This window comes from Callithrix jacchus, chromosome 18 (genome assembly GCF_049354715.1).
Source record: "Callithrix jacchus isolate 240 chromosome 18, calJac240_pri, whole genome shotgun sequence".
NCBI lineage: Eukaryota > Metazoa > Chordata > Mammalia > Primates > Cebidae > Callithrix > Callithrix jacchus.
Window position 1 is genome coordinate 18,951,441 of NC_133519.1, and position 27,322 is coordinate 18,978,762.

Below are 27,322 nucleotides of genomic sequence, written 5' to 3' on the forward strand. Positions count from 1 at the left end.
AGTATGGGTCAAGTGACTCTAAGGAGGGCCTTTTTCCCTTGTTGTCTTCGAAAGTACTTCATTTTCTTAGCATTTCAGGAGATTATAACATTATGCGTTTCTGACAGCGTTACTGGTTTACTTCCTTACTCAAAACAATCCTTGTTTCCCACATTTCTGAAGATCTCAAGATCTGGACTACCATTGAAGAAATTCCCAGTAAGGTGAGTACTGTGGGTGTTTCTTGTAGAAAAGATCTGGATGCTTCCTCAAAATTCACAAAATCATAAGGGAAAACTCAATATTGGTTCTTCAGGGCAGTTGGAGAAAGGGAGGAGGGCTGGTATCAACTATATGCAGAAAAGTGAAAACCGCAGTTACTAATTCTAATTCTTTACTTACTTCAAAGATAGTAGACATCTTTCATTCCACAACTAAAGCATGAATGAAGGAACATGCATTTTGACCATTGTAGATTTTAAAACAAATTCTCTGTGTTTAGAAAGCTCGGTGGCCATTGGGGTCTGGGCAAAAGACAAGATAATGATTTCATTCTTTTTATGGCTGCATAGTATTCCATGGTGTATATGCACAACATGGATGCAGCTGGAGAACGTTATCCTAAATGAACTAATGCAGAAACAGAACACCAAATACAGCATGTTCTCACTCATAAGTGGAAGCTAAACATTGAATTCATATGGACACAAGATAGGAACAGTAGACACGAGGACTGCTTGAGACGGAAAGATGGGAGCAGTTTGTGGGTTGGAAGGCTACCTGTCTGGTACTGTGCTCACTACCCTGATGATGGGATCACTGTACAACAAGCCTCAGAGACACACAATTTACTCATGTAACTAACCTGTACATATTCTCCCTGAACCCAAAATGAAAGTAGAAGAAAAAATAAGACAAGATAATGATGTGCACTAAGTATTAGGTAATAATATTAAGAAAAAAATACATCTCCATAGTGAGAACATATGTGAGAACATATATGAGAATGTTTTATAAATATATTATTCTATAAATGCACACACACAGTAGAAAATTTATCCATTTTGTGAGCACGATTATTCAAATAAATGGTGTCAATGTTTTCATAAGTATGTTTAACTTTTACATCAGCTTCATTCTACATCAGGTGTAAGAGGAAGTTTTTCAGACATTTTAAGATTATTTCCTGCCCTCCTGAAAGTTAATTATCTTTAATTTTTCTAATGGCAAGGTATAGGGGAGAGGCAGAGAAGTCAATTTGAAATAGATTTATATTGTCAAAGTTTAGAATATTTAGAACACTTTCTGTATAGCCTGGTGTAATATTTCAGTGGCTTAAACAGAATGTGAGATTTTAAGTGATTTCAGAATTTATACATGTTAGATAAATATTGCTGTCAATATTTATTTTGCTCAAATTTTTTAAGTGTTATATAGATTTTTTACCTTGTTCATTTAGTATTTAAAGATATAAAATATACCATACAACTGTATTTTCTTATACTTCTCTCAATTCATATATATTATAGATATGCTCACATGCATATATATATAATGTATATTATGTGTGTATGTGATCATGTATACATGTTTCCATACATAAACATACACATATAAATACTTATATTTGTGGCAGTGTGTGTGTGAATGTGTGTATATGAGGATAAATATATTATATGGCACTCTATTATCGTGAAGGACTATACAGTAATGATAAATAATACATATTGATTATTATTAAATTCATAATTTAAACTCTTGTATCTTCCCAGGAATTGATCCGCTTATCATGTGGTATCTGATAATACATTTTGTCTTAAGACCTTTGAAAAATGATGCTAACATAAACTGACTATCTTCTAGCTCCTCCTTGCATGATAATTTACTTTTTTTTTTCACCATTAAGTGATCTTTTACTGATAAACATACATACAGAATTTTTAAGTCAAATTTGCTAAAAGTTGTCATTTAACTAGTCAGGCCTTTTATGTATGAGTTAATAGTTAACATATTTTAGCCTGTTTCTGCTATCTTCATTTTGATTCACAACACTTCTATATTCTCCTCCTTGTCTTTAACTTATATCATTCTCAGCAAACTGACACAAGAGCAGAAAATGAAACACCGCATATTCTCACTCATAGGCGGTGATGAACAATGAGAACACATGGACACAGGGAAGGGAGCACTACACACTGGGGTCTTTTGGGGGCAATAGGGGAGGGACAATGGGGCGGGGGGGAAGCTGGGGAGGGATAGCATGGGGAGAAATGCCAAATGTGGGTGAAGAGGTGGAAGGCAGCAAAACACACTGCCATGTTTGTACCTATGCAACTATCTTTCATGTTCTGCACATGTACCCCTAAACCTAAAACGCAATAAAAAATTTAAAAATTAAAAAAAAAAACTTATATTTCCATCTCACCCTCTAAGACAATTACTTCAGTAAACTGTCATATTCTTTTTCTTTCCTCCCTCTACCATGTTGGTTCCCTTTCTGTTTCTCTTTTCTTTGATCAGGGCTCTCTTTTTAAGACATAGACACATATAATCAAGTTCATTTTTTCACTCTTACTTGTCCTTTGGCCTATAGCTTTTTAAATTTAAAATTTTCAATTGAAAAGTACTTCCAAAAATGTTTGGTGTGCCTCTTTGTCTGGAAAAACTATGTAGGCCTTGAGCTTCAGAAAATAGTTTTTGTGGATCTTTTGTTTAAATATCACTTTGTTTAGATTGAAATTCTAGTTTTAAAATTATTTTTTTCTTCAAGACAAGGTGATAGCATTTCTTTTGTACCCAGGAAGTTCGGTATGTTTTGAAATTCAGAACTTGGAGGTTTATAAAGACTCTTTAATGCACATTTTCTAGAAAACCCAGTGTTATCAGGATCCTTACTGCAAAAGCAAAACCACTAATATTTCAGCAACAAAACATATGAGCATTTGCATTTAAGTGGAGAAAATAAAAATCATACATGGCCTCCTGTAACCTCACATTTGGTTTCATTTTGCAAATAAATTGTGTTGTCACACTCACTAAACAAATCAAGACTTCCCATTTCTAAATTTTTTTGTTTAGCAATTTATATGGGATTGTGTACCAGCATTATATAAAAATGATTCCATTTTCCTGTTTCGAGTAGTTTTGCTGTTGAGAATCAGTTTCAATGTAATTTTTGGCTCTTTGCAAGTGATCTATTCTTCATTCCCGGAGGCTGTAATGGAACAGAAGGAGTTAATTACGTTTACAAGTCATGGACAGACTCTACATCTTCATTTCCTTATCATTGGGAACATTCCAAGCTCAGAATTTTCCCAATGCAAAAAAAGGCTCTGAGGAGTCAGATCTGGGAACCTGGCCAGTTCCCTGATCCAATTTTTGGTAAACACCTCAAGGATGTTAGTTACATGATGAAGACGTGGACAGTGTCCTGACTTGACCCTTCTTTGTTTTAAAAAGTATAAAAGATTGTTTAGCAGAAGCCGAGCTGAGCTTCGGTGGTGACTTGATCTGGACTGGTGAAAACCCGTGCTGCTTTACTGCCGGTGTTGAAGTTTGTGAGCGTCTCTAGGTATCCTTGTAAATACTCTTTTTTTTCTTTCCTTGTAAATAAACTTTCTTTCTTTTGTCTATATACCTCAGCTGGTGTTTTTCTTCCCACGAATCTGCCTAAAAAGATTAGAAAATCCAAGCTTGGTACTGAGCAGTGCTCACACAGAGGCTTAGACTATTTATTTGTTTTTTTATCTTCTTCAGTTTCACTATATGTCCTTGTACACATTTTTCCTTCCTTCTATGCTTTTCAATCTAAGGAAACTCAGGGTCTCTCAAGAAGAAAGCAATTAGCAGCCCCAGACATTTAAATATCTAAATTATGCAAGAGGTACACAAATACATGGTTTCTAAAATTAAAACATTTATTTTTGTTTTTGTTTTTAGATGGAATTTTGCTTTTGTCACCCAGGCTGGAGTGCAGTGTCATGATCTCAGCTCTCTGCAGCCTTCACCTCCTGGGCTTAAGTGATTATCCTGCCTTAGCCTCCCAAGCTGCTTGGAGTACAGGCTCCCACCACCACACCTGGCTAGCTTTTGTATTTTTAGTAGAGACGGGGTTTCACCATGTTTGCCAGGCTGCTCTCAAACTCCTGATCTCAGGTGACCCTCCTGCCTCGACCTTCCAATGTGCTGTGTTAATTTGAAAAGAAATACAAATCCATACCATGCTCTGAGTGTCATCATGTGCTAAAGTGCACAGGTGCTAAAGAGGTCCCAAGGAGTGACACTCTGTCCATAAGGGGACTCTGAAAATTTCTAGAAGACAAACCCTCAGTTGAGTCTTAAAGGTTGTATGGGAGGTAGTCAGAGAGAGGAATGTGGGAATGGCTTTCCAAGCAATGAGAAGAGAATTAGCAAAGTTATGAAACATGAAAATGCCGATAGGTTTTATACTTCTGAAATGTACAATATAAGGAACACACAGGTGCCACAGGTTAAAAACAAATGCAGATTATTCACAGCCTTCTAAAATAATACAAGAAGCGAGGAACTGTTGAAAAGAAAATGGGCAAATATTGAAAGATTTCAGTGGGACAAAAATGTAGTTTATAGAGAGAAATGTGGGTCTGTGTAATGAAAATGTATTAGACAAATCAAGTAACTATTGAAATACTTCCAGCCGATAAATCCTGTGTTTCTGCAATAGAGAAAATGTAGATGTTCAGGAAAGTGATAGTTTTATGGGCACAGAGGGCAAACAGGGCAAGGAAGAGGATACTAATGATAGTTAACTAGGGAAGAGTTAAGGAGAATACGGTCAGTGCCCCAGAATGAAACTGTAGTAGGCCAGGCGCGGTGGCTGAAGCCTGTAATCCCAGCACTTTGGGAGGCCGAGGCGGGTGGATCACGAGGTCAAGAGATCGAGACCATCATGGTCAACATGGTGAAACCCCGTCTCCACTAAAAATACAAAAAAATTAGCTGGGCATGGTGGCGTGTGCCTGTAATCCCAGCTACTCAGGAGGCTGAGGCAGGAGAATTGCCTGAACCCAGGAGGCGGAGGTTGTGGTGAGCCGAGATCACACTATTGCACTCCAGCCTGGGTAACAAGAGCGAAACTCCATCTCAAAAAAAAAAAGAAAAGAAAAGGAAGAAACTGTAGTGTTGTGGCAGAAAGCTATTCATACAAGGTGGGAGGCTGCCCCCCTATTTACCCTATTTACACATAGGACACTTCAATTATAGTGGTGGGTGTGGGAAGATTTAAGAAACAACAGGCAGGCTTTGGTGAGTAGACTTCAGTCCCGATAAAGGATGGGAAGAGAAAACAAAGACTTTGACATTGCACAGCCCATACTCTAAACACTGAGACTATAGCTTGTTCTCAGACCTCCCTCTAACACCTGGACCCAACTCAACAATTCTTATTCAATGGGAAGAATTATTTAGACATTCCTAAAGCAGCAGTTCACTCAATTTCTATGGTAACACATTTGGTCATTAAGTCCTTCTTTATCACACATATTCATGAACAACTTTTCATATGGCCATTCAACTCGCATAGGCATACATCTTTTAGATAATCTGTATACACGTGTAACACTGTATGACATTTTTCTCTTGCAGGCTCACTGGTATCTTTAGAGATGGCAAATATCTACAAGACAATTGTTCTACTAAAAGGATTAGAGGTCATCAATGATTATCATTTTAGAATGGTTAAGTCCTTACTGAGCAGTGATTTAAAACTTAATTCAAAAATGAGAGACGAGTATGACAAAATTCAGATTGCTGACTTGATGGAGGAAAAGTTCCCAGATGATGCTGGTTTGGGCAAACTAATACAAATTATCAAAGAAATACCAACACTTGGCAACCTTGCTGAAACTCTTAAAAAAGAAACGTTAAAAGGTAATTGGGAAGAGGGAACACCTACTCCCTGCAACCATCCCCAGATCACTTTAGTCAACTGATACATCCTTTTCTCCATTTGTGACAAATCAGTTATGACAACTTACAGCATGCCATTACTAACGTGGATTGACACATACTGGAGTTGAGATGCAGTAAATGCACAAAAAGGAGAGGGAATTGAAGAGAGATTGTGACTTCCAGTGCATTCAAAAGATTAGATAATGACTAGCCAGGTGTGGTGGGCCTGTAATCCCAGCTACTTGGAAGGCTGAGGCCAGAGAATCACTTGAACCCAGGAGGCAGAGGTTGCAGGAGCTGAGATCGTGACATTACACTCCAGCCTGGGCAACAAGAGTGACACTCCACTCCCCCACCACCAAAAAAAACAAAGATTAGATAATGACAAAATAAAATTATAAAAATTGTTCTTTATATCTAAGATATGTACCTTTAGCCAAGTAATGTCTGTTTTATTGAGAATATTCAACATGTCATCATCCTTTATAATACAAAAGATAACACAGAATTTAAATGTAAGCATCATTCTTGGAAGTATGAAGACCTCTCTTGTCATATCATTGAGTTAAAATAATTAAAACAAAGTCAAAACTCACCATATCTCACCTCACAAACCTATACAACATCTCCTTTCACTCCTTTCTGTCATTTAAATAGATTATCTGGAGGATGTGTCAGCATCATGAGAACCTTAAGTTTTAAAAGGAAATGATAGGAGAACAGGATTGGGAAAAGGTTTCACTGAGTTCAGAGGACAGGAAGAATGTACTCACCGCACAGGGGAAGAGCGATGAAAGCGCCGAGGAGTATGAGTCAGTGCCTGTGCCTTTGTTTCTGCTGGCCTCCTGGAAGCCAGACTAGGCTAATGCAGTAGAGGTAGACTAAACCACACCTGAACTCTCAAGCGGGTGCTAAGAGCACGCAGTATTTGAACTGCTTCAGCTGTCCCTCTGGGTTTTTACACATCTTCCTTTTTCCTTCATTAGTCGTGAGTAAAATTGAATCTTTTCCAGTCAAAGGAAAAACCCCATCTAAGAAGAAGCAGCAGAATGAAGTGGATCATGCTACACCTGAATCCACTCCAAGCCACATTCTCACAGCTAAAGGAGCAGAGGAGACTCCTGGGGCTCAGGTAAGCTTCAGGAAGAGGGGCGGGCTTCAGGTTTCACCGTGGAAGCTCTGCTATGGCTCCTCCACTCAATCTCTCCAGCAGGAAGTTATTTCTTCATATGTTTCCCATCAAGTTTCAGATTTATTAAATTACATAGTAATTGATCATCTTTCTGCGAGGCAACAAGTTAAACACTTTAGTAAACGTAATGTAAATTCTGTAAAATAAGTATTATATTTTCATCCCCAATAGGGGATGTTAACTTGAGAGTCAAATACAAAAATGTTTGCCCATGTTTGAAAAATCATTGTTTTTTATCTGCAAGTCAGCACATCCCAAAACACAAGTAATTAAGGAGTGATGTGTGTTACTTTCTCTGCTCCCTTTTTTAAGTGGAACCATCTATGCCCTGTTCTTTCAATTGGCTTGGGGATGTACAGCACCCACTTAAGTTTCCAAGAAACACAATTTATATGTAATAAACATACTACCTTGTAATGAAAATGTGCTCTGCTTCATTTGGCACTTAAAATAATTAACAAAAAAAAATAACTACTTGTAGAAAAGAAAAAACTCATCTGAAGAAGAGACTGGAACCAAAAGGAGTAAGATGTCCAAGGAGCAGACTCAGCCTCCCTGTCCTGCAGAAGCCAGCATGTCCACAGCCAGGAGCCATTCCCCACCGCCCCGGCCCTCATCATCAACTCCACACAACACTTCCTCAACTGAGGTATTCTCTTTCCGGTCTGCTTTTGATTCATTTTCTTCAACCTAAAACGTAGGAATCTGTTTTCATCTTCTACTGACAAATGTCCTCCATAATCAGCCAGTAAATCAAATGTATAGGCTGAGAGTTTATTTCATTTAATATTTTGCTTCCACAGTGATGCTTTATGAACTTGAGATTATCTCTGACTTCAGGAAGTGTTCTGTCCCGTGTTGTTTGGGGAAGGGAGGGAGAGCTGTAGAATCTGAATCTTTCAGCAATGGACTCACCATCTACTGCCCCCAACCGTTTCTCACCTCTTCCCCTTGCTCACTAATTGGTTCGAGTTTCTTTGACATACACCGTGCTCCTTTTCACTTTAGGATTTTTCACACACCATATTTCTTTCACCTTAAACCTCTTACCTGGCCAACCCTATCTACCCTCTGGATCCCAATATTGTGATCTTATCCTCAGGGAATCCTCAGATCCCTGTAACTTAGGTTAAACCTTCATGGTGTTCTGTTTCCTGGGAACTTCTTTCTTTTCTACGACTTATGACAACCGAAGTTAATATGTTTTTATCTTTTCCACCTACTAAAAGTAGTTAAAAGATTAAGGCTATTTTGTAATTCTGTGGACCACTGTATTCCAGGGCCTCGTTCAGTGTCTGCCTCATGGGAAGCTCCCAATAAAAATCTTTACTCCATAAAAAAATGCAAACCATGTTCTAAGATATGAACCACTAGAGCTAAGCAAAGGACAAATAAAGGTCATCTGACTCAGTCAAAGGTACCTATTGTGAGGCCAAAAGGATGGAATAGGGAAGAGAGCTCAGGAGTTTGGGAAAATGTAGGCAGACAGAAGACCATACACCAAGACTTGCAAATGAAAGGAAGTAAACTACAATTTATAGTTGCATGATTCTGATAATCCTTATACGGTTGTACTCATCTCAGTTTGGACAGGTCAGCCTTTACTGTTAGACTATCAGGGACAGTCTAAAATCTAATCAAAACTCTCATGAGCTTTATTATAAAAATGAATGTTCTATATTTCTGATACACAATAGAGGGGATCAACTGTGATGGGCAACAGGGGCAACAGGGGATGAAACCACAACACCAGCCGTAATTGGAACATGCTCTATTACCTTTAACCTGTCATTGGATTTTGTACTTATTTAAGACTATTTCAGAAAAAAAGGAATAAAGGTAGACAAATAAGATTAAACTTAAATTTATGTGAAATTCCAGCATCCATATCATGCCACATTTCTCTATCTACCCTTTCATATTTACTCCTATGTATACACGTATTTTTTCTGAAAACAGCATCCTACGAGGTATTGTCCTATTATGTCTCTCTGAGTGGTTATATGATCCCCTTCATGCACGTCCTGGATTCACGTGGCTCCTTGTGAAGTTGCATATCTGTTACTACTAATATTCTCATGGCTGAGTCTACTGTTACTGATTCACTTGCACTGGGAAAGGACTGTTCTGTGTTAGGCTGAATGGATCACACTGATAAAAAGTCAGATCCAATAAAGTCCAATGACTCACAAATGATCGCCGTGTGTAGTCCAGGTCAGACCAGGCCGGGAGCTGCTCGTCTGTGGATGAGGCCTACCTGTTCCTCCAGAACTTTTTCTTGAAATTGAACTACTTCTCCGCCATCAATGTGTTCTGCTGCAATTTAAGGAAACCTGGATGTTATAGAAAAAGGATATGAAAGACAATCCACTCTCATCCTGGGTTTTCTGTCAGCATGCCACCTCCCAGAGCCCTGACATTGGGAAAGGCTGCAGTGGTGGAAATGACGGTCTGCGGAGTGTCTGTAGCCTGAACCTACTGAGATGAGGGCTTTCGGGGGGGCTGAGCCCCCAGGTGCTATCACCTGCTTTAACAGTAATTATCTTAGGTAGGAAAAGTATGAGTTGTCCTCTAAAAATTGCCCTGTCTACGTGGGTAATAACTAAACCCTCTTGTTACATGTGGTTTCTGGTAGACATCCCTTACCATTTTCTGCACTATTCAATTGTATTTCATCTATTTTAAGCTGGTAAGAATAAAAGTGCAATTCATTATTTTATCCTAATATTTATTTTAAGTAACTTCATGATAATTGGCTCAGTATCCACTTGTCTTATGTTGCTATTATATCTTACATTTTAAGGTTTATTCTGTTAAGAGAAAAGTCTTTTTCTTTTACCATGTGGCCTCCTATATTACTTCCTCTGGCTATTAGACTACTTTAGGATATCCTCTCCTTCCCTGTATCCTGCTCTACACATCTATAAAGTTTTGGGGCCCAAAGTTGTGACTTGAGTTCTGTTTCCTCACTCAAAAATTTGTTTTTTTGTATTTCTTATTTACCAGGCACAAAGCCTAAGACCTAAGGTCAGGCGTCAGGCAACTGCCAGAAAAAATATTTGCTCGAAAGACCCAATGAGAGTGATGGTACTAAATGCAACAAAGATATTTAAATATGAATCCTCAGAAAAAAATCGAAGAAGAATGTTTCATGCTACAGTGGTTACGCAGACAGAGTTCTTTCATGTGAAGGTTTTAAACATCAACTTGAAGAGGAAATTCACTAAAAAGAGAATCATCATTATATCAAATTATTTTAAATATAATAGTCTCCTAGAGGTGAATGAAGCCTCTTCTGTATCTGAAGCTGGTCCTGAGCAAACGTTTCAGGTTCCAAAGGATGTCATCAGAAGAGCAAGGAAAACTCCGAAGATCAATATTCTTCACAAACAAGCTTCAGGAGACATTGTGTATGGATTATTTACACTACATAAAGTAAGGCATCAAAGCTGTTTTGTTGCATTTTCTACAAAAACACTTGAAATTAAGAGCCCTGATGTACTAAATGGAACTTTGCATATTTACTTAACATTAGAACTCAGGGCTCTATCAAAATGACTGACAATTAGATAGTCTTCTTCAAGGTTAAGACCAAGATTAGGAAACCCATTAATGTTCTGCTTCCAATGTTTTTCTTTCCAAAATGTCACCCTGATGTTCTTTAGTAAAGCATTCACCGAGAAACCATGAGACTTCATCAGCTATGACTATTCTGAGCCATAACAATCAAGAATAGTGAGGGATCTAGCATAATACTAAATTTATTTCTTTGATTATAATCTCAGTTGTAGCAAAAATCATATTACTTTCATTTTGAATGAAGTATTGTCCTTTGAGGCTTGAGTTCCAGTTTTGACAGTCAGGGCAACAAATGAATTGACTGTTCATACCTGGAAATCAAATGCCGAAAATGGGTAGGACAATGTTCAGACCAAAGGAAACCCATTCATCAAAAAGTATTGAACAACTGAGAAATAGAATTCGGGTGATACTTGGAAAGTTAGGTAATCTGTACTTGAATATTAGACACGTCATGTCACCGAAAACAAAAAGAGCAGAATAATTTTTCTAATATGTTACTGTCAAAATTCATAAAACTAGTTAGCATGAGAGATTCCATCTCAGAAAACCATCTATACCTGGCTATTGATTCCAATAATTTCTTAGATGACCGACAGCTCACAACCCATTATATTTATTTTCTAGAACAATCTTTTATTTTACCAGCATTGCTTTCTGCACACACTCTTAAATTATTCTTAGAAATACATATCTAGGCTGGGCATGGTGGCTCACACCTGTAATCCAAGCACTTTGGAGGCCAAGGTGGGTGGATCACCTGAGGTCAGGAGTTCAAGACCAGCCTGACCAACATGGTGAAACCCTGTCTTTAAAAAAAAAAATTTTTAAGAGGAAAAAAAAAAGTAATACATATCTAGAATGACAGGTAATAGTCTTGATGAGCAAGAGATTGGAACATTTGAGCTTAAAGACCTGAGATCAGATGGGAGCAGACGTTGAAAGAGATTCAGTACATAGAGAAAGTCAAAAGAGTAATTAGATAGTTAATAGAAGCTTGCTTTTTATTGTAGATTCCTCATAACATGGTGAATGATGAGTTGTAACAGATGCTTATTCTTTCTGCATAGGGGTAGAGGCCAAATAACCCTACCAGAGTTCAGGTTCCTTAGTATCAAGGTGCTTTGGGAAGCATAGTTGTCCTGGAAATGAAAAAAGTTGAAATTGAGAAGATAACCCTTTGCTCTAGAACTGTCATAGAAATACTTAGAACATTACAGAAAAGAGTATCAAGGGAGAGCTCTGGGAGATGGTCTAAACTAAGGCACATGTACTGTATGTTCATACTGTACTAGGAGTTGATGTCTTGCATCTTGTTTTAATCTGTTACAAAAGACTTTCCATTATGTAAGGTGGTTACTATGTCCTCACCAACATGATATTAATTTTTTGTTGCAGAAAACTGTAAAGAGGAAGGTGACAATCTATGAAATTCTGGATAAAACAGGGAGTATGGATGTAGTTGGAAAAGGAGAATGTCACAATATCCCCTGTGAAAAAGGAGATAAGCTTCAACTCTTCTGCTTTCGACTGAGAATGCGGAAAGATGTGTTACAACTGATGTCAGAAACGCATAGTTTCATCCAGATGAGAAATAGAGACAGAAATGTTAGTTTTCCAAAGATAAAAATCATTCGCTTTAAGTTTTCGGAAATCATATTTCTGTTGTTTTACACTTAAAATTCTGCAGAGTACATGAGAAACCAAATGACGCCCTTGCACTTACATTTAAATAGAGAAAACAGGCCGGGCGCGGTGGCTCACGCCTGTAATCCCAGCACTTTGGGAGGCCGAGGCGGGTGGATCACGAGGTCAAGAGATCGAGACCATCCTGGTCAACATGGTGAAACCCCGTCTCTACTAAAGATACAAAAAATTAACTGGGCATGGTGGCGCGTGCCTGTAATCCCAGCTACTCAGGAGGCTGAGGCAGGAGAATTGCCTGAACCCAGGAGGCGGAGGTTGTGGTGAGCCGAGATCGCGCCATTGCACTCCAGCCTGCGTAACAAGAGCGAAACTCCGTCTCAAAAAATAAATAAATAAATAAATAAATAGAGAAAATTTTTAAAATCTATTGAGAGAATAACATTCATTATTGACTTCAAAAGAACATGAAACTTGTGCTAAATATTAAAATATTGGAAGAAATTAGGAAGGCACAGGCCTAATTTAATTAGTGATCAAAAGCAAGTTTTTTGCAGTGAGATAGGGTTGGTATATACCTTGCTCATTAGTTGTATGATATTGGAGAAATAGCTTAAATGTTCCTCCTGAGATTGATTTGAAAATTAAATGAGATCACGGATATATGGTTCATATCCCATTACCTTCCTTGCACATTATGACAAATCAGTGTGCACTAGATACTACTGCTGTTAACAAGGTAAAGACAGACATTGGAAAGATTTCAGGCAGAAAAAATGTGGCATACAAATATTAAAAGTGAGAAACAGCATAGTGAGTTCTGTACGACTTTGGAATATGTGGAAATGTGTCAGAAACTCACGCAAGACAGGTGACAAGCAGCCCTCTTCTCATCTGTCTTATGCCATAAAGAAAAAAATGAAGTTCGTTTTTTAAAAATAAGTAAATAAAGATTTTATTTTACTAAGAATGTTAGAACATTTTACATTTTAGCATAGAAATATGTTGGCAGTTGTCTAGAGGAGTACATCAGATAGAGGCAATGTTTAGAGGTAATGACATCTATTAGAATGGAATAAAGGATGATATTCTCAGATATTTAAAGATGGTGTACTTTCTCTGATATTAAAAAACACTAAACAAAAAAAAATGAATGCTTTCAGATATGTAAGAAAATAAAGCAGAGAAGCATTGACTCCCACAGCATGGCACTGAAGCTTCCAAAACCTTCAGAGGCTGGCACAACCTTCCCACGTGAATGCCATCCCAGCAAGACTCCTCACATGCTGCCAGCAACCCCATCAAGCAGTTCCTTTACCAAGGTACAATTTCCTGGGTCCCATGCCAAACATAAAGTGCCAGGATTATTAGGGATTAGAAGAGAAACTCCTTCAACAGTCTAACTGTGTACAATCTCTAGATGAAATTAAATCACCCATTTATTTACTCACTGCATACAGTGAGATGCCACCACATTATCACCCTTGATATCTAAGATGTTTATTTGTGCCATGATTGCTGATCCCAAGAGGGTTAGTATCTTACGTTGTTCTACCTATAGAGACTGGGAGGGGGAATGGCCAGACAAGCAGAGATGAAGACTAAGAGTGCTATGACCCACATTCCAGTTTCTTTCCCACCTTTCCCCTTTGTTTACTGGTATTATTCTGAATTTATTTTCAGCATTCCAAGTTGAAATAAATATTCCAAGTATACATTTTAAAACATGCTATTGCGTTGTTGGGAATCCATTTCTCCCATCCCATCACTGACAGGAATCTCCTTAAATTTCAGATGCCAGGCCGGGCGCAGTGGCTCCCGCCTATAATCCCAGCACTTGGGGAGGCTGAGGCTGGTGGATCAAGAGGTCAAGAGATCAAGACCATCCTTGTCAACAAGGTGAAACCCCGTCTCTACTAAAAATACAAAAATTAGCTGGGCATGGTGGTGCGCGCCTGTAGTTCCAGCTACTCGGGAGGCTGAGGCAGGAGAATTGCTTGAACCCAGAAGGCGGAGGTTGCGGGGAGCCGAGATCGTGCCATTGCACTCCAGTCTGGGTAACAACAGTGAAACTCTGGCCCAGAAAAAAAAAAAAAATTCAGATGCCAGCTTAAATATTTTCCTTTGGCAAGTCCTCAATGATACAAGATAGCGGAACTGATGAGTCCTCCTATTCTTTGCTTTTACAGAGCCTCCTGTCAGTGAGAGTAAATTACTAATTTCACGGAAGTGAACAGAGAGGCTTATGATGTAAGATGTTTTCCATACTTACTTGAGTTGGGGTTTCCTGTAATCCCAGCTACTCGGGAGGCTGAGACAGGAAATTGCTTGAACCCGGGAGGCAGAGGTTGCAGTGAGCCTAGATCATGCCACTGCACTCCAGCCTGGGTGACAGAGCAAGACTCTGTCTCAAAAAAAAAGGATAAAATAAAATATTTATCATGTTTTGACTCATATTGAAAATTATTAACCAGAAAAAAAAATCTATTTTCTTCCCAACAACTAAGGACACAACCTCTCAAACTTCTCATGTCAAACTCCTAATGAACTCAGCCCCAGAGCAGAGGCAGCCTCAGCAATTTAGGTTTCCCCCAAATCCAGGAAGTGTGGGAAACATCTATAGCACATGGTATATTTGCGAAACAGTCAAAAACTACAAGTCTCAGCACAGAACATGGAACAACAATGACAATAATTATATTTCTACGATTTGAGCACTTAACTAGGTGTTGGTTCTTAAATGTTGTTCCTGATGTACATTATCTCATTCCTTCTTCATAACTATCAAGAGAATGCTACTTTCTTTCCCAGTTCACGTAGAAGAAAATAGACATATACAGACATTAAAAATCTTCCTCAAGTCCCCAAAGACAGTGCTAGAGTCAGGATTCATATCCAGCCCTATTGAAATGTAAAACTTGAACGATTTATGATCATATGTGGCTTTAGATTAGAAGTTGACATATGCTAATGTCAGCAATTTATTTTAAAATTTTCAGAATTGACAGTGTCATGTAATGGGTTTGTTTCCATAGTCCAAGTTCTACACAGGCCTTCTCAAAAATAATCAGGTAGCCAGAGTGAATAAAATGCCTTGTCATACAGAAGCCACTCTCCAGAATTAGAGTCCTTTCATTCTTCTAACAGAGTGCTTTTTATATATTAGATAATCAAATTCTAGAAGTGGTAGAACTAGGGAAATTAATGTGTTATTAAGGAATGGTAAAAATCAGTGAAAATAGAGAAAATTATATGATTGAGAAGAACTATGTCCTTGATTTTGGGAAAAAAAATTTAAAAAAAACATTTACTCCAAATGCTAAAGTAGATTATTAAGTATTTCTAAATATGATTGACAGCCCAGAGAATTCTAGTTAACTGATACAGACCACAAAACAGTAGAATTCTGCATCTGGAATTGTGGATTTGAAAGAATCTTTCCAGCACAGTGATAAAATAGGTAGACAGATAGATGATAGATAGATAGATAGATAGATAGATAGATAGATAGATAGAGCTAGATTTCCTAAATCTGAAGAACAGAAAACAGGTACCCATTTGTGTATTTCCTTGACTAAAAAGACTTAGATAATAAACACCCATCAGACATTTTTAGGGCAAAGTTTGTAATTCTGGTTTCTGTGTATACAGAAGAGGAGATTTAGGAAATTTTTTTTTTTACATTTATACAGATATTCCAGAGAGCATTTGCACAGAGAGGATTCTGTTAAAATGGATAAAATAGGCAGAGCATGGTGGTTCACACCTGTAATCCCAGCGCTTTGGGAGGCCAAGGCAGGTGGATCATGAGGTCAAGAGTTCAAGACCAGTCTGGCCAAGATGGTGAAACCCCATCTCTACTAAAAATACAAAAATTAGGGGGGCATGGTAGAGGGCACCTGTAATCCCAGCTACTCAGGAGGCTGAGGCAGGGAATTGCTTAAACCTGAGAGGCAGAGGTTGCAGTGAGCCTAGATCATGCCATTGCACTCCAGCCTAGGTGACTGACAGAGCAAGACTCTGTTTCCAAAAAAAAAAGGATAAAATAAAATATTTATCATGTTTTGACCCATATTGAAAATTATTAATCAGAAAAAAATAATCTATTTTCTTCCCAACAACTAAGGACACAACTACTCAAACTTCTGACGTCAAACTCCTGATGAATTCAGCCCCAGAGCAGAGGCAGCCTCAGCAAACTGCAGTGAAGGACTCATTTCCATCTGGGTGTCAGCATCGGGTTTCTCAGCCATGCCCACAAACCTCATCAGGCCGTTTCTCATACAAGGTACCATCGTGCATTTCCTATTCCTGTGCTTCACAACATCATAATTACTGGGGTGACTGGATCATGATAGGCACCTCATTGATCTCTACTGCATACAATCTCTTTAATAGAATTTATCATCATCAGTTAAGTATATTCGTTGAGACCCTATTAGTGTTTGTCTTTTGGTATTTACAAAGTATATGTTCACGAAATAATTTCTGACTCAAGAGGATTACTCTCCAGGTGTGGAGACAGATTGTGCGGATGTAGCCAGATAAAGGAGGGTGATTACAAGAATGTCTTCATTCTGGAGATTCTAGTTACCTTCCATCCTTTCACTTCGTTCATGACCACACCTCAGGTTCTATTTGAAACTGTCTGTGCTCTTTTCCAAGTCAGAAGCTTTGACATAGATTACTTCCTTCGCTGGGATCACTCTCTCCAGTCTCTTCTCTAACCCACTTTTTTATAGGTGACAGCCTAAATCCCTACCTAGGACAAGTCCTCACTGGTACCAACGTTTCAGATTAGATGAGATCCTCTCATTGTTGGCTCTCTTGGGTCCTTCACTTATGAGCTTTCCTAGCTCGCTTTATTTTTCCTGGTGATAGCATTTGAACAACTGGAGTGAAGGAGTGATTTTCCCCCTTTCTATACCATAAGCTCAGAGGGTAAGTAGAGTCTACCTCAGAGGAACAGAATACAAGAGGGGATGAAGTCAGTTCATGCTATGTGCATCAATTCTTTTTCCAGATTATCTTTTCCTCTGACATAATGGGACCCCTGTAGTCACCTGCACTTGGGGTTCAGCAGCCTGTATTTATGGTGAAAGTGTGGGAAATTTGGAGGAAAAGCAAAATAATTAAATCGCAACTTTTTACAACTGTTTCTTACCCAAGCCCCAAGCTGCATTCTGACCCAGCAACAGACACCTCTACCACCTTCTACACACTCTGCAAGACAGGCTTCCTATATTCAAGTGCTCTGTTTTGTTTTTGTTGTTACCTTTGTAGTTCTTAGCTAGTTAGTTTTAATTAACTATATTGTCTCAATAGTTTATTCAAGTATTATTTGAGCTAGCAGCCTGTGCCTTTTTGCCAACTTGGCACAAGTATCTGTGAATGGAGCCCTTGCTCAGTCATTGCAACCTCAGATCCAAATTCTCTTGGCCACTTTAATGTCCATGTAAATGAACATCTCCAGAAACAATGCCTTTCTCAAGTATATTGGTTAAATAGGCCTATGCAGGAATTTCTAGATCTTACCTGCCAAAATCTTAATCACAACCCTTGCTAAAGCTGTACAAATTATTCTACTGTACATGAACATCTCTAGAGCACCGGAATCCCAGGAGGATCTTATACCTTTATGGCCTCAAACACCTAAACACATCATGCAGCCATTTCTTCTTGGGTGTCCGACTACCACCTGAAAAAAAAAATAGTATCGACCTACTTACTTATGGCTCACTAGATGAGCAGGAAAGTCTTGTTCCACTCATTATGGGTTTGCTGAAAGATTTTATCTGATATAGGTTGTATATGCATTGGGATTGAAAACAAGAAGCAGCCTATTCTCATCATTGATTTTTTATGTTAACCTAAAGCCAGGAATGCAAGTTGAAAAGAATCAGGACCAGGGATGATAAGGGAAAGAATTACTCTGAGAAATTTTAAAAAGTAATTTAAAATATTAGTCAACCAGAGTATATATTTTCTCATCCAAATTCCACCATTGTGATGGACTGTTTGATTTGATTGTTTTGAGAAGATAACAACTCAAGATGTTTCTGTCAATAGATGGTAGAAATAAAGAAGTTTCTTTAATAAGATACTTTCCATGCCAATTTGATCTAGAATTTTGAGAAAGGTAAACAGGGAATATGAGACATAAGTGATCAGACTAGACATCCAAATACTGGCAGAAAGAGTGTAATACCAAACATAAATTATATTCTACTTTCTGAGTATTTACAGGGGTCCTGGTTTTCTTTTTTTTTTGAGATGGAGTTTCACTGTTGTTACCCAGACTGGAGTGCAATGCCACGATCTCAGCTCACCGCAACCTCCGCCTACTGGGTTCAAATAATTCTCCTGCCTCAGCCTCCTGAGTAGCTGGGACTACAGGCACGTACCACCACACCCAGCTAATTTTTGTATTTTTAGTAGAGATGGGGTTTCACCTTGTTGACCAGGATGGTCTCGATCTCTTGACCTTGTGATCCACCCACCTTGGCCTCCCAAAGTGCTTGGATTACAGGCTTGAGCCACCACGCCCGGCCAGGTACTGGTTTTCAAACCTGCATTCTATATTTATACATATATCTATAGTCACATTCATTGTTCATAATACAGTCATGAGAATGCTATTCTCACCCTTATACATAAGAGAAAACTGAAATACATTGGATTTAAAAATATTCCCCAAATTTACAAATATAGTAAGTGTGCTAAATGTAAATTATATGTACTTTGTGCATCTTTTCTTATTTGTTCTTCCTTACACTGCCTCGATGATATTATTAGTCACATCTCATATTTCTGAATACTGAGGAGACGAGAGGTTAAATCTTCATTTAACATACTGCTTTTGAAGGCCAAGATGACTAACTAGGAACAGCTAGTGTGCACCACTTTTGTAGAGAGAAGAGAATAGCAAGTAAGTACTAGATCTTCAACTGGAACATTCAGGTGGACACATGGGATCCACCAAGAAAACACTTTACCCGTGGAGAATGGAGAATGGAGAAAAGTGAGACAAGGCAATTGCTCACCTGGGAATGGCACAGAGTCAGAAGAGGCTTCTCCACTGCAGGGAAATGGTGAGTGAGTGAGGGTCCCTGGGGACCCCTACTTCTACCATGTACTTTTGCCACTGTGGGTGCAGGAGATAACCCCATGAAACCACCCCACTGGAGCCTTCAGACTGACATGGAGAGCTAAGTGGAGCCTGAGCAGACCCGCCACTCAGGCACGTGAGGAATCCTTGGAGCATGAATCCCTGAGTATCCTGGAACTATCACCTGCTACTCTGGCAATAGGGAAGGCCTTCAGGAAAGGGGCTGAGTCCAGGGGACTAAGCAGTGCTGGACTGCAAGCCTCACCTCCACTGCACCTCACAGGATAAGGTCCACTTGCCTAGGACTCCAGCCGCCCCCTGCCTGGGCTCATGGGCCAGTAGCAGCTCTGCACTTCCCTGGGACAGCTCCCAGAGGGAGAGGAAGGCCACCATTTTTGCTATGTCACAGCCATTGCCACAACTGCCTTCAGGCCCCGGAGAGTGTGTGGTGACTAGGGACTGGCTGGGTCCCCAGCACAGCACAGATGCCTCATGAAAAAGTGGCCAGACTGTTTTATACGTGGATTCCCGATGCCTGTTCTCCTCACTGAGCAGGACCTCCTGACTTTGGACTCCAGCTGCTCCCTACCTGGGCTTTGGTGACTGCAGCATCTCTGGACTTCCCTGGGCTGCAGCTCCTAGAGGGAAAGGTAGGCTGCCATTATTGCTGTCGTGCAGCCCTCATGCCAATTGCCTTCAGGCTCTGGAGGATGAGCAGTGATTAGCGATGGGTGGATCCCCAGCACGCTGAAGCCACCCCACAGAAAAGTGGTCGGACTGTTGTAAACGTGGGTCCCTGTTCACATTTCTCCTCACTGGGTAGGGGTTTCAGGCCTGGGACTTGAACACAACTACCCCGTCCTCTCCTGAAGACTTCAGTGGAGACACTTCCGCTCTGCATTTGTCTGAGGAGACAGTCTCAGAGACAACCCACAACTCCCCCACTGTTGCAGCTCTTGGGCTGGCAAAGAAACAAAGGGCCTGGTCACTACCCTGTCACCTCCAGCACACGACAGCCAGCATTGGAGAGGAATCCGGTCTCCCTTCTCTATGAGCTCCCACCCCGACTCTTCACCACACAGGGCTGTTGGCTTTGAATTGCAGAACAGCTGCCCCATCTATGGCCGAGCATACCCCCTGGCTAGTGACTCTGTGTCTTCCTGGGGAGGGGGCCCCAGAGGCAACTGCAGTGGTTCTACACCTGATACCCTCATTCCAAGGAAGAAACAAAGACCCGAGTTTCTCCTGCGCTTCCAGCATTTCACAGTCACCATAGAGGCGGAGAAGCACAGTCTCTCCTCCCTGTGAGTCCTTGATGCCCCACTCCTCAATGAGCAAAGCCCCCAGTTGTGGCCAGCAATGTAACTGCCCATCCCCCAGCTGAACATTCCCAGTAGCAGTGGCTCTGCATTTCTCCGAGGTGCAGCTCCCAGAGGCAACTGAAAGCCCCTCTGCCACTGCTGCTGCAGAGGGACTGCCCTTGCAACCTTCATACTGGGTAAGGAGCAAAGGCTCTGAGTGCTTTACATCTCCAGTGAGCTGCAGCTGCCCTAGGGAGAAGAACTCAGTCTGTCTCCCTTGTGACCCACCCGTAGCCCTGCTCATCACCAAACAGGGACCCTCTGGCTTGGGCCCACAGCACAGCTGCCCCATCCTCGGCCATTTGCACTGGTGGATAGCAGCTCCTCATTTCTCTGGGGTGGACCACCAAGAGACAAGGGAAAGGCCCTCTGCCATAACCACTGCTAAGGTGTCTTCTCCTGCAGCCTCCAAGCTGGAGAGGGAACATAGAGTCTGTGCTCATCCCAGAGCTACAGTGTGCCAAGGCAACATCTGCAGCCAGTACTCAAGTGAGAAAGAAGCCCACACTTTCAGAGCAGTGAGAGGGAGCACGTCTGCCATCTTGAGGAAACGCAGATAGACGGCAGGGCAAGAGCCTACCTACTGGCCAACACACTTAAGCGCCATCTACTGGATCACAGCCCAAAACTTCAACACAAAAATACTCTGCTAATATAGACCCCTGTGTAACCATGGACAAGAATTCAGCTAGAAATAAAAACTCTGCCCAAAGCCTCAGCTCTCTGAAAACATCCAGGGAATGTTTCTAACTACTCAAATTATACCACAGTTAATATTAGCACACACAGATGAGACAGAGTGTCTGCTTTCGCTTTCCTCCAAATGATTGCCCTAGTTCCCCAGCAAGTGTTCTTAACCAGGCTGAAATGGCTAAAATGACAGAAATATAACTCAGAATATGGGTAGGAATTAAGATAATTGACATTCAAGAGAAAGCCAAAGCTCTGTCCAAGGAATCTAAGGATTTCAATAAAATCATACAGGAGCTGATAGACAAAATGGACATCATAAAAAAAAACACCAAACTGATCCGATAAAGCTGAAAAATACAAACATGTCATAATGCAATTGCATGTATTAACAGCAGAATGGAATAAACTGAGGAAAAAACCTCAGAGCTCAAAGACTGACTCTCTGAAATAACTTGATCAGAAAAAAGAAAGAAAGACAGACAAAGGAATTTAAAAGAATGAAAAAATCCTCTGAGAAATATGGGATTACGTAAAGAGACCAAATCTAGAACTCATTGGTGTCCCTGAAAGAGACAAGGAGAAAGCAAACACCTTTAAAACATATTTCAAGATGTCATCCATGAAAACTTCCCCAACCTTGTTAGAGAGTCAAACATCCAAATTCAGGATACACAGAGAACTCCTAAGAGATACTACACAAAAAGACAATCGTCAAGACACACAATCATCAGCTTCTCCAAGATCGAAATGAATTTTAAAATGTTAAAGGCCGCTAGAGAGAAGGGGCAGGTCACCTACAAAAGCAACCCCATCAGGCTCACAGCAGACCTTTCAACAGGAACCAGATAAGCCAGAAGAGCTTGGGGCCTATATTCAGCATTCTTAAAGAAAATAATTTTCAAGCAAGAATTTCATATACAGCCAAACAAAGCTTCATAAATGAAAAAGAAACGAGATTATTTTCAGACAAGCAAATGCTGAGGGAATTTGTTACCACCAGAACTGCCTTATAAGAGATAGTGAAGGCCAGGGGTGGTGGCTCACGCCTGTAATCCCAGCACTTTGGGAGGCCGAAGCAGGTGGATCACGAGGTCAAGAGATCGAGACCATCCTGGTCAACATGGTGAAACCCCGTCTCTACTAAAAATACAAAAAAATTAGCTGGGCATGGTGGTGTGTGCCTGTAATCCCAGCTACTCGGGAGGCTGAGGCAGGAGAATTGCCTAAACCCAGGAGGCGGAGGTTGCGGTGAGCCAAGATCACGCCATTGCACTCCAGCCTGGGTAACAAGAGCGAAACTCCGTCTCAAAAAAAAAAAAAAAAAAAAAAGAAAGAAAAGTCAACTTACAGAAAGGAAAGGGGAGTATTAAGTCATTATTCTCTAATCTAGTTTTTCACCCAAGCCCCAAGATGCACAATGACCCAGCCTACAGCCTCTATGACTCCCTCACACCTGTGAGTTGAAGACAGACCTACTCCTTACAGGAGTTCTCCATAGGTGACTAGATTTTTGTTTATTATTTTGTTATTGTTACCCAAAGTTCATATTTTCCTGAAGAGTGTCTACAGATTTTACCTGGTGGATCAGTAAACAGGCAGTGTGTTTTTGTCATCTTGGCAGAAGTGGCCTCAAATAGAACCCGTGCCTAACTCATTGCCAACTCAGATCTGTCTTCTCTTTTACTATAATGCTGGCTTCTGTGTATGCTGAAACGTAGGCTAAGAAAGCTAAATGTATGCCAGCATCCAAAGAGATGAGCAGAGGGAGGATTCTATAAAAAGGGATTTTGAGAGACATACACACACACATACATACACACATGTACATATGTATTACATCCAACTTATATAGAAAAATATTAAGCAGAAAAGAAATTTCTTTCTGTCATAAAGTGGAAGACTAAATTACCCAAATTTATGATTCCAAAAGGATGAAGCCCACCCAGGAGCACGGTTATTGTCTAAGATCCGTAGAACCAACCCACCAACTGTGGCCGGTCCTGTTTCTTCTCCACCAACCCCATCCAGCAGTTTCTTAAAGGTACCACCTTTCTGTTTCCATTCCTGTACCTCTAAAACATAATTGTAGTGGTAATCAGAGTCTTCAAAAAGATTCTCATTTAATCTCTGACTATATATTATTATTTTGCTACATTTCTCATTCATTTATCAGTATATAATTGGACACACCACTGGATTCTAAGTCCTTCAATATCACAAAATATGCATTTATGAAATCATTTCTATCTTCAAGAGGATTATTGTTTTTCATTAGTGCAAATGTAGTGTATGTGGGGAAGTATCCAGAGAGAGAGATGAATACAACAATATGTTTGTACCTTCCATTCTAATTTCCTTTCACAATTTTCCATTATGACAAATGACCATACCTTACAGTTGATATTTAAAATCCCTATTTCTTTCCATAGCTGATGTTTTGACATAAGCTACTTCCTTTGTTTGGAATCCTTGACTCTCATCTCTTCATTTGCCCCAATATATTTCTGGGTCAACCAAGATCCCCCTTCCTCAGAAAAAACTTCACCGATGTCCTCCTCCTACTATAGAACACATCATGACAAGATCATGTCTCTTTATTTTATTTAGAACATTTATTAAAATTCTAATAATAGAGTGTTCTTTAACCATACTTGATAATAAGTTCAGATTATAGATTTCTTGTCCAGGAGAACATCAGACAAAGGTGAAATCATGAATTTATATCTGAGTGTTACGATTAAATCCAAGCCTGCTTTCGGCCATGATACGACCAGTGGAGTCACTTCCACCTACAGAACAGAAGACTGTGCTCTACAGTGAGAGGGAAGGTGACTAAAGAGAAAGGCAAGAGCAGAATCATGTCACTGCTCTTTTAGTTGAAGACGTGTAACCAACCACACAGACTAACTGAAGACAGATTACCTGTGTACAGGGTTCTCAGTTTGTGGTAGTTTTCGGTTTGTTTATATTTTTGTTGTTTCAATAGCCCAAGAATTCTATTTTCCTCAATAAATGAGAGTCAAAGCTAACTAGCACGTCCTCCTTGGCCATCTTGGCTTAGGTGACCACGGATGGAACTCACGTGTAGTCATTACCAGCTCAGATCCACTTTTCCATTACTTCATAGACATAATTGGACATCCCGGGACAACATTCTGGGAAATAACTTATTTCTCCTACATTCTGGCTTTGAAGGGACTACATAAAGTTTTCTTAGGTTCTACCATTTTAAATAGGCATTAATGTCTGTTTCCATAGCAACTAGATTTATTTGACTGTACCTAAACCTCCCTTAGCCCAGGAATCCCAGCTAGGGTCCTATGTCTGCTATACCTAACCACTCCTGTAGCCGTTTCTTCTTTGATATCTAGCACTTCCACAGGAGGCCTGGAAAATATGTCTGATTACTTCCTCTGTGACTCACTAGCTCTGAAAGACATTCTTGCTTTTATAGATCTTAGGTCATCCCTAAGTGATTGTTTGTATTTAATAATATGGTTGCTCTATGCTTTGGAATTTAAAGCCAAAAGCAGACTATTCTTATTTTTGATCTTTTGTCATGACCCTCTTAAATCAAAGAGCACAGAATGGTTGGGAAAACAAATAGAGAGATTACTGGCTTAGAATTACTACCTGGGAAAAAAAGAAGTCTTTTATTCCAATCACTACAACTTTATCTGGGTTTTCCACAAGAGGTTCAAATTAAATCACGATACATTTCTGGATCAGGCAGACACATAAACCTTGCATAGTATTTGAAATAACAATGGAAATAATGATATTTTTCTAACTGAGCATCTACTGGGTAAAGGGTAGAAGTAAAAGCTATGGTTTTATGTACATGATTGCATTTATTCTCCAATACACCTCTATGAGCACAGCAGGAAGACCAGGATCCAGGGAAAAAACGTGTTCTGCTTTTCTAGACAAGTTAAGTTTGAGATTCCCACAGGACATCTAAGAATTATTCATCTGGGGCCAGGCACGGTGGCTCACGCCTGTAATCCCAGCACTTTGGGAGGCTGAGGCGGGTGGATCACGAGGTCAAGAGATCGAGACCAACCTGGTCAACATGGTGAAACCCCGTATCTACTAAAAATACACAAAATTAGCTGGGCATGGTGGCGTGTGCCTGTAATCCCAGCTACTCAGGAGGCTGAGGCAGGAGAATTGCCTGAACCCAGGAGGCGGAGGTTGTGGTGAGCCGAGATTGCGCCATTGCACTCCAGCCCGGGTAACAAGAGCGAAAACTCTGTCTCAAAAAAAAAAAAAAAAAAAGAATTATCCATCTGATACTGTAGAGCTTGAACTTGGACAATTTTTGCTGGGCCCTTTACTGAATTACGTCAGTATAGACATAGTTGTTAAAACAGTGGATGTAGCTGAGAGTATCTGATAGAATAGAAATAATAATGCCACTCATTTACTGAGTATCCAGAATGATTCAGACTCTTCTAAGGGGTTTTTCAATAAGTATCTTCATTAATCTTTTACAATCCGGTTGTTTCATGTATTAATTCATTTAATTCTTTGTGGTACACAATGAGCAGAAGAAAGAGTTGAATTTGAGGATGGTCAACATAGCTCGAACAGTCCTAAATTACCAAGGATGTCCCTAACCAAATCAGAACACAAAGATACCCTCTTTCATGAGATACATATACTGGTCAAACAGAGATGGTTGGATCTACGTGACAAAGTTCATGCTCTTTGTCACATATTTTCATGTGGGATTCTCGGAACAAATAAAGGCTAATATTGGAGTGCAAAAAGATCAAAACAAAAGCTAACACATTCAGACACACAGAAATGCTAAGGCTTTCCAATTGCTCCAGTTCTCAGGGCCATTAGTCAAAAGTCCCAAGCCTTCCTTGACAGCAGTGGCACCAAGAATCCCTTTTGTAACTTCCTCCTACCTTTCTGCCCAATGAGAGCTTTCCCCTTAGCCCTTGTCATTGGACACACCAGCTCTTCTCTCTCCTGCTGCTCCCTGACATCGCCTGCCCTTTCACTTAGGCTCATGCTGGGTAGGAGTGAATATCACGTCATGGTCCCAACAGAGGGGAAGATGTGACTCAAAGGACAGGCATTCATTAAAGGATAAAGTGAGAAAGAGAAAAGAGTCCTTCCGACGGAAATAGAAGAGACGTGACTCACAGGGGGGAGAGACAGTGTGATTGAAGGGAGAAAAGTATGACCACCTGCCTCTCAACTGGTTTATTTTTATCTCTTTCTGCTTCAAGGTCACCAAGGACAAGGATATCAAATAACGACTGTTGAATCTTTATTCAGGTGTGGAAATGTTGCCTGCACTCCTCCACGTAAAAACTTGATGCCGTTGATAATGATGTTTATGAAGATAAGATTGAAGCACAGAAAATAATATATGTATCTATATCTGGTTGAAATACAGTATATAAACCAGTTATTAATTCTAGGGGAGTATTATGGGTATGTTTTATTTCATTATTTTTACTTTTTTGCCTTTTCTTCATATCATATTTTACATTAGAGTTTTCATGATTTGAAAAAAAATAAACTTTTATTTCTAAAAGAGTGCTTCCCCAGGAATCTCTTTAATCCACCTGTGAGTTACATAAAAGCAAGTAAACTGTGACCTGCAAGTTAGGGTGGGGCACGGAGATTTATAGTTTGGATGGGATCTTTAAGGAAAAGACCCTGGTCAAGACTGAACTGACTGTGCTCAGCACAGAGAAACCAGACGGAGGGGACAGATAGGGGTGGAATCCGGCCTATGATTCTGTTGCAAGCACTGTGTCCTGGGAAGCAGTTGCTCCAACCCAAAACTGGAGATATTGTTTCAGAATTGGTCTCCTG

General features: G+C 40.0%; 1 protein-coding gene across 5 annotated transcripts; it reads left to right on the forward strand.

Annotated features, from left to right (window-relative positions):
* PYHIN1 (pyrin and HIN domain family member 1) lies at window positions 1-27,038 on the forward strand. Of its 5 annotated transcripts, none has more exons than XM_008984683.5 (11): window positions 1-203; window positions 5,602-5,886; window positions 6,921-7,039; window positions 7,581-7,748; window positions 10,106-10,534; window positions 12,077-12,286; window positions 13,486-13,644; window positions 14,117-14,221; window positions 16,449-16,610; window positions 23,415-23,525; window positions 26,728-27,038. In XM_008984683.5, the coding sequence occupies exons 2-11, from the start codon at window positions 5,622-5,624 to the stop codon at window positions 26,752-26,754; spliced, it is 1,755 nt and encodes a 584-aa protein (XP_008982931.4). In that variant the 5' UTR covers window positions 1-203; window positions 5,602-5,621; the 3' UTR covers window positions 26,755-27,038. The 5 variants fall into 5 exon arrangements, with proteins under 5 accessions (XP_008982931.4, XP_035136235.3, XP_008982932.4 ...); XM_035280344.3 differs by lacking the exon at window positions 1-203 and adding an exon at window positions 3,469-3,558; XM_008984684.5 differs by lacking the exon at window positions 1-203 and adding an exon at window positions 3,469-3,550.
* Window positions 27,039-27,322: the final 284 nt, after the last annotated feature.

What these genes read in the sequence shown, in the direction of transcription:
- PYHIN1 (XM_008984683.5), top strand. Translation starts at nt 5,622, where the DNA reads ATGGCAAATATCTACAAGACAATTGTTCTACTAAAAGGATTAGAGGTC. An exon ending in AGGAGACTCCTGGGGCTCAG is followed by an intron (nt 7,040 to 7,580) that starts GTAAGCTTCAGG and finishes AACTACTTGTAG; the next exon opens with AAAAGAAAAAACTCATCTGA. An exon ending in CAAGCAGTTCCTTTACCAAG is followed by an intron (nt 13,645 to 14,116) that starts GTACAATTTCCT and finishes CTTAAATTTCAG; the next exon opens with ATGCCAGGCCGGGCGCAGTG.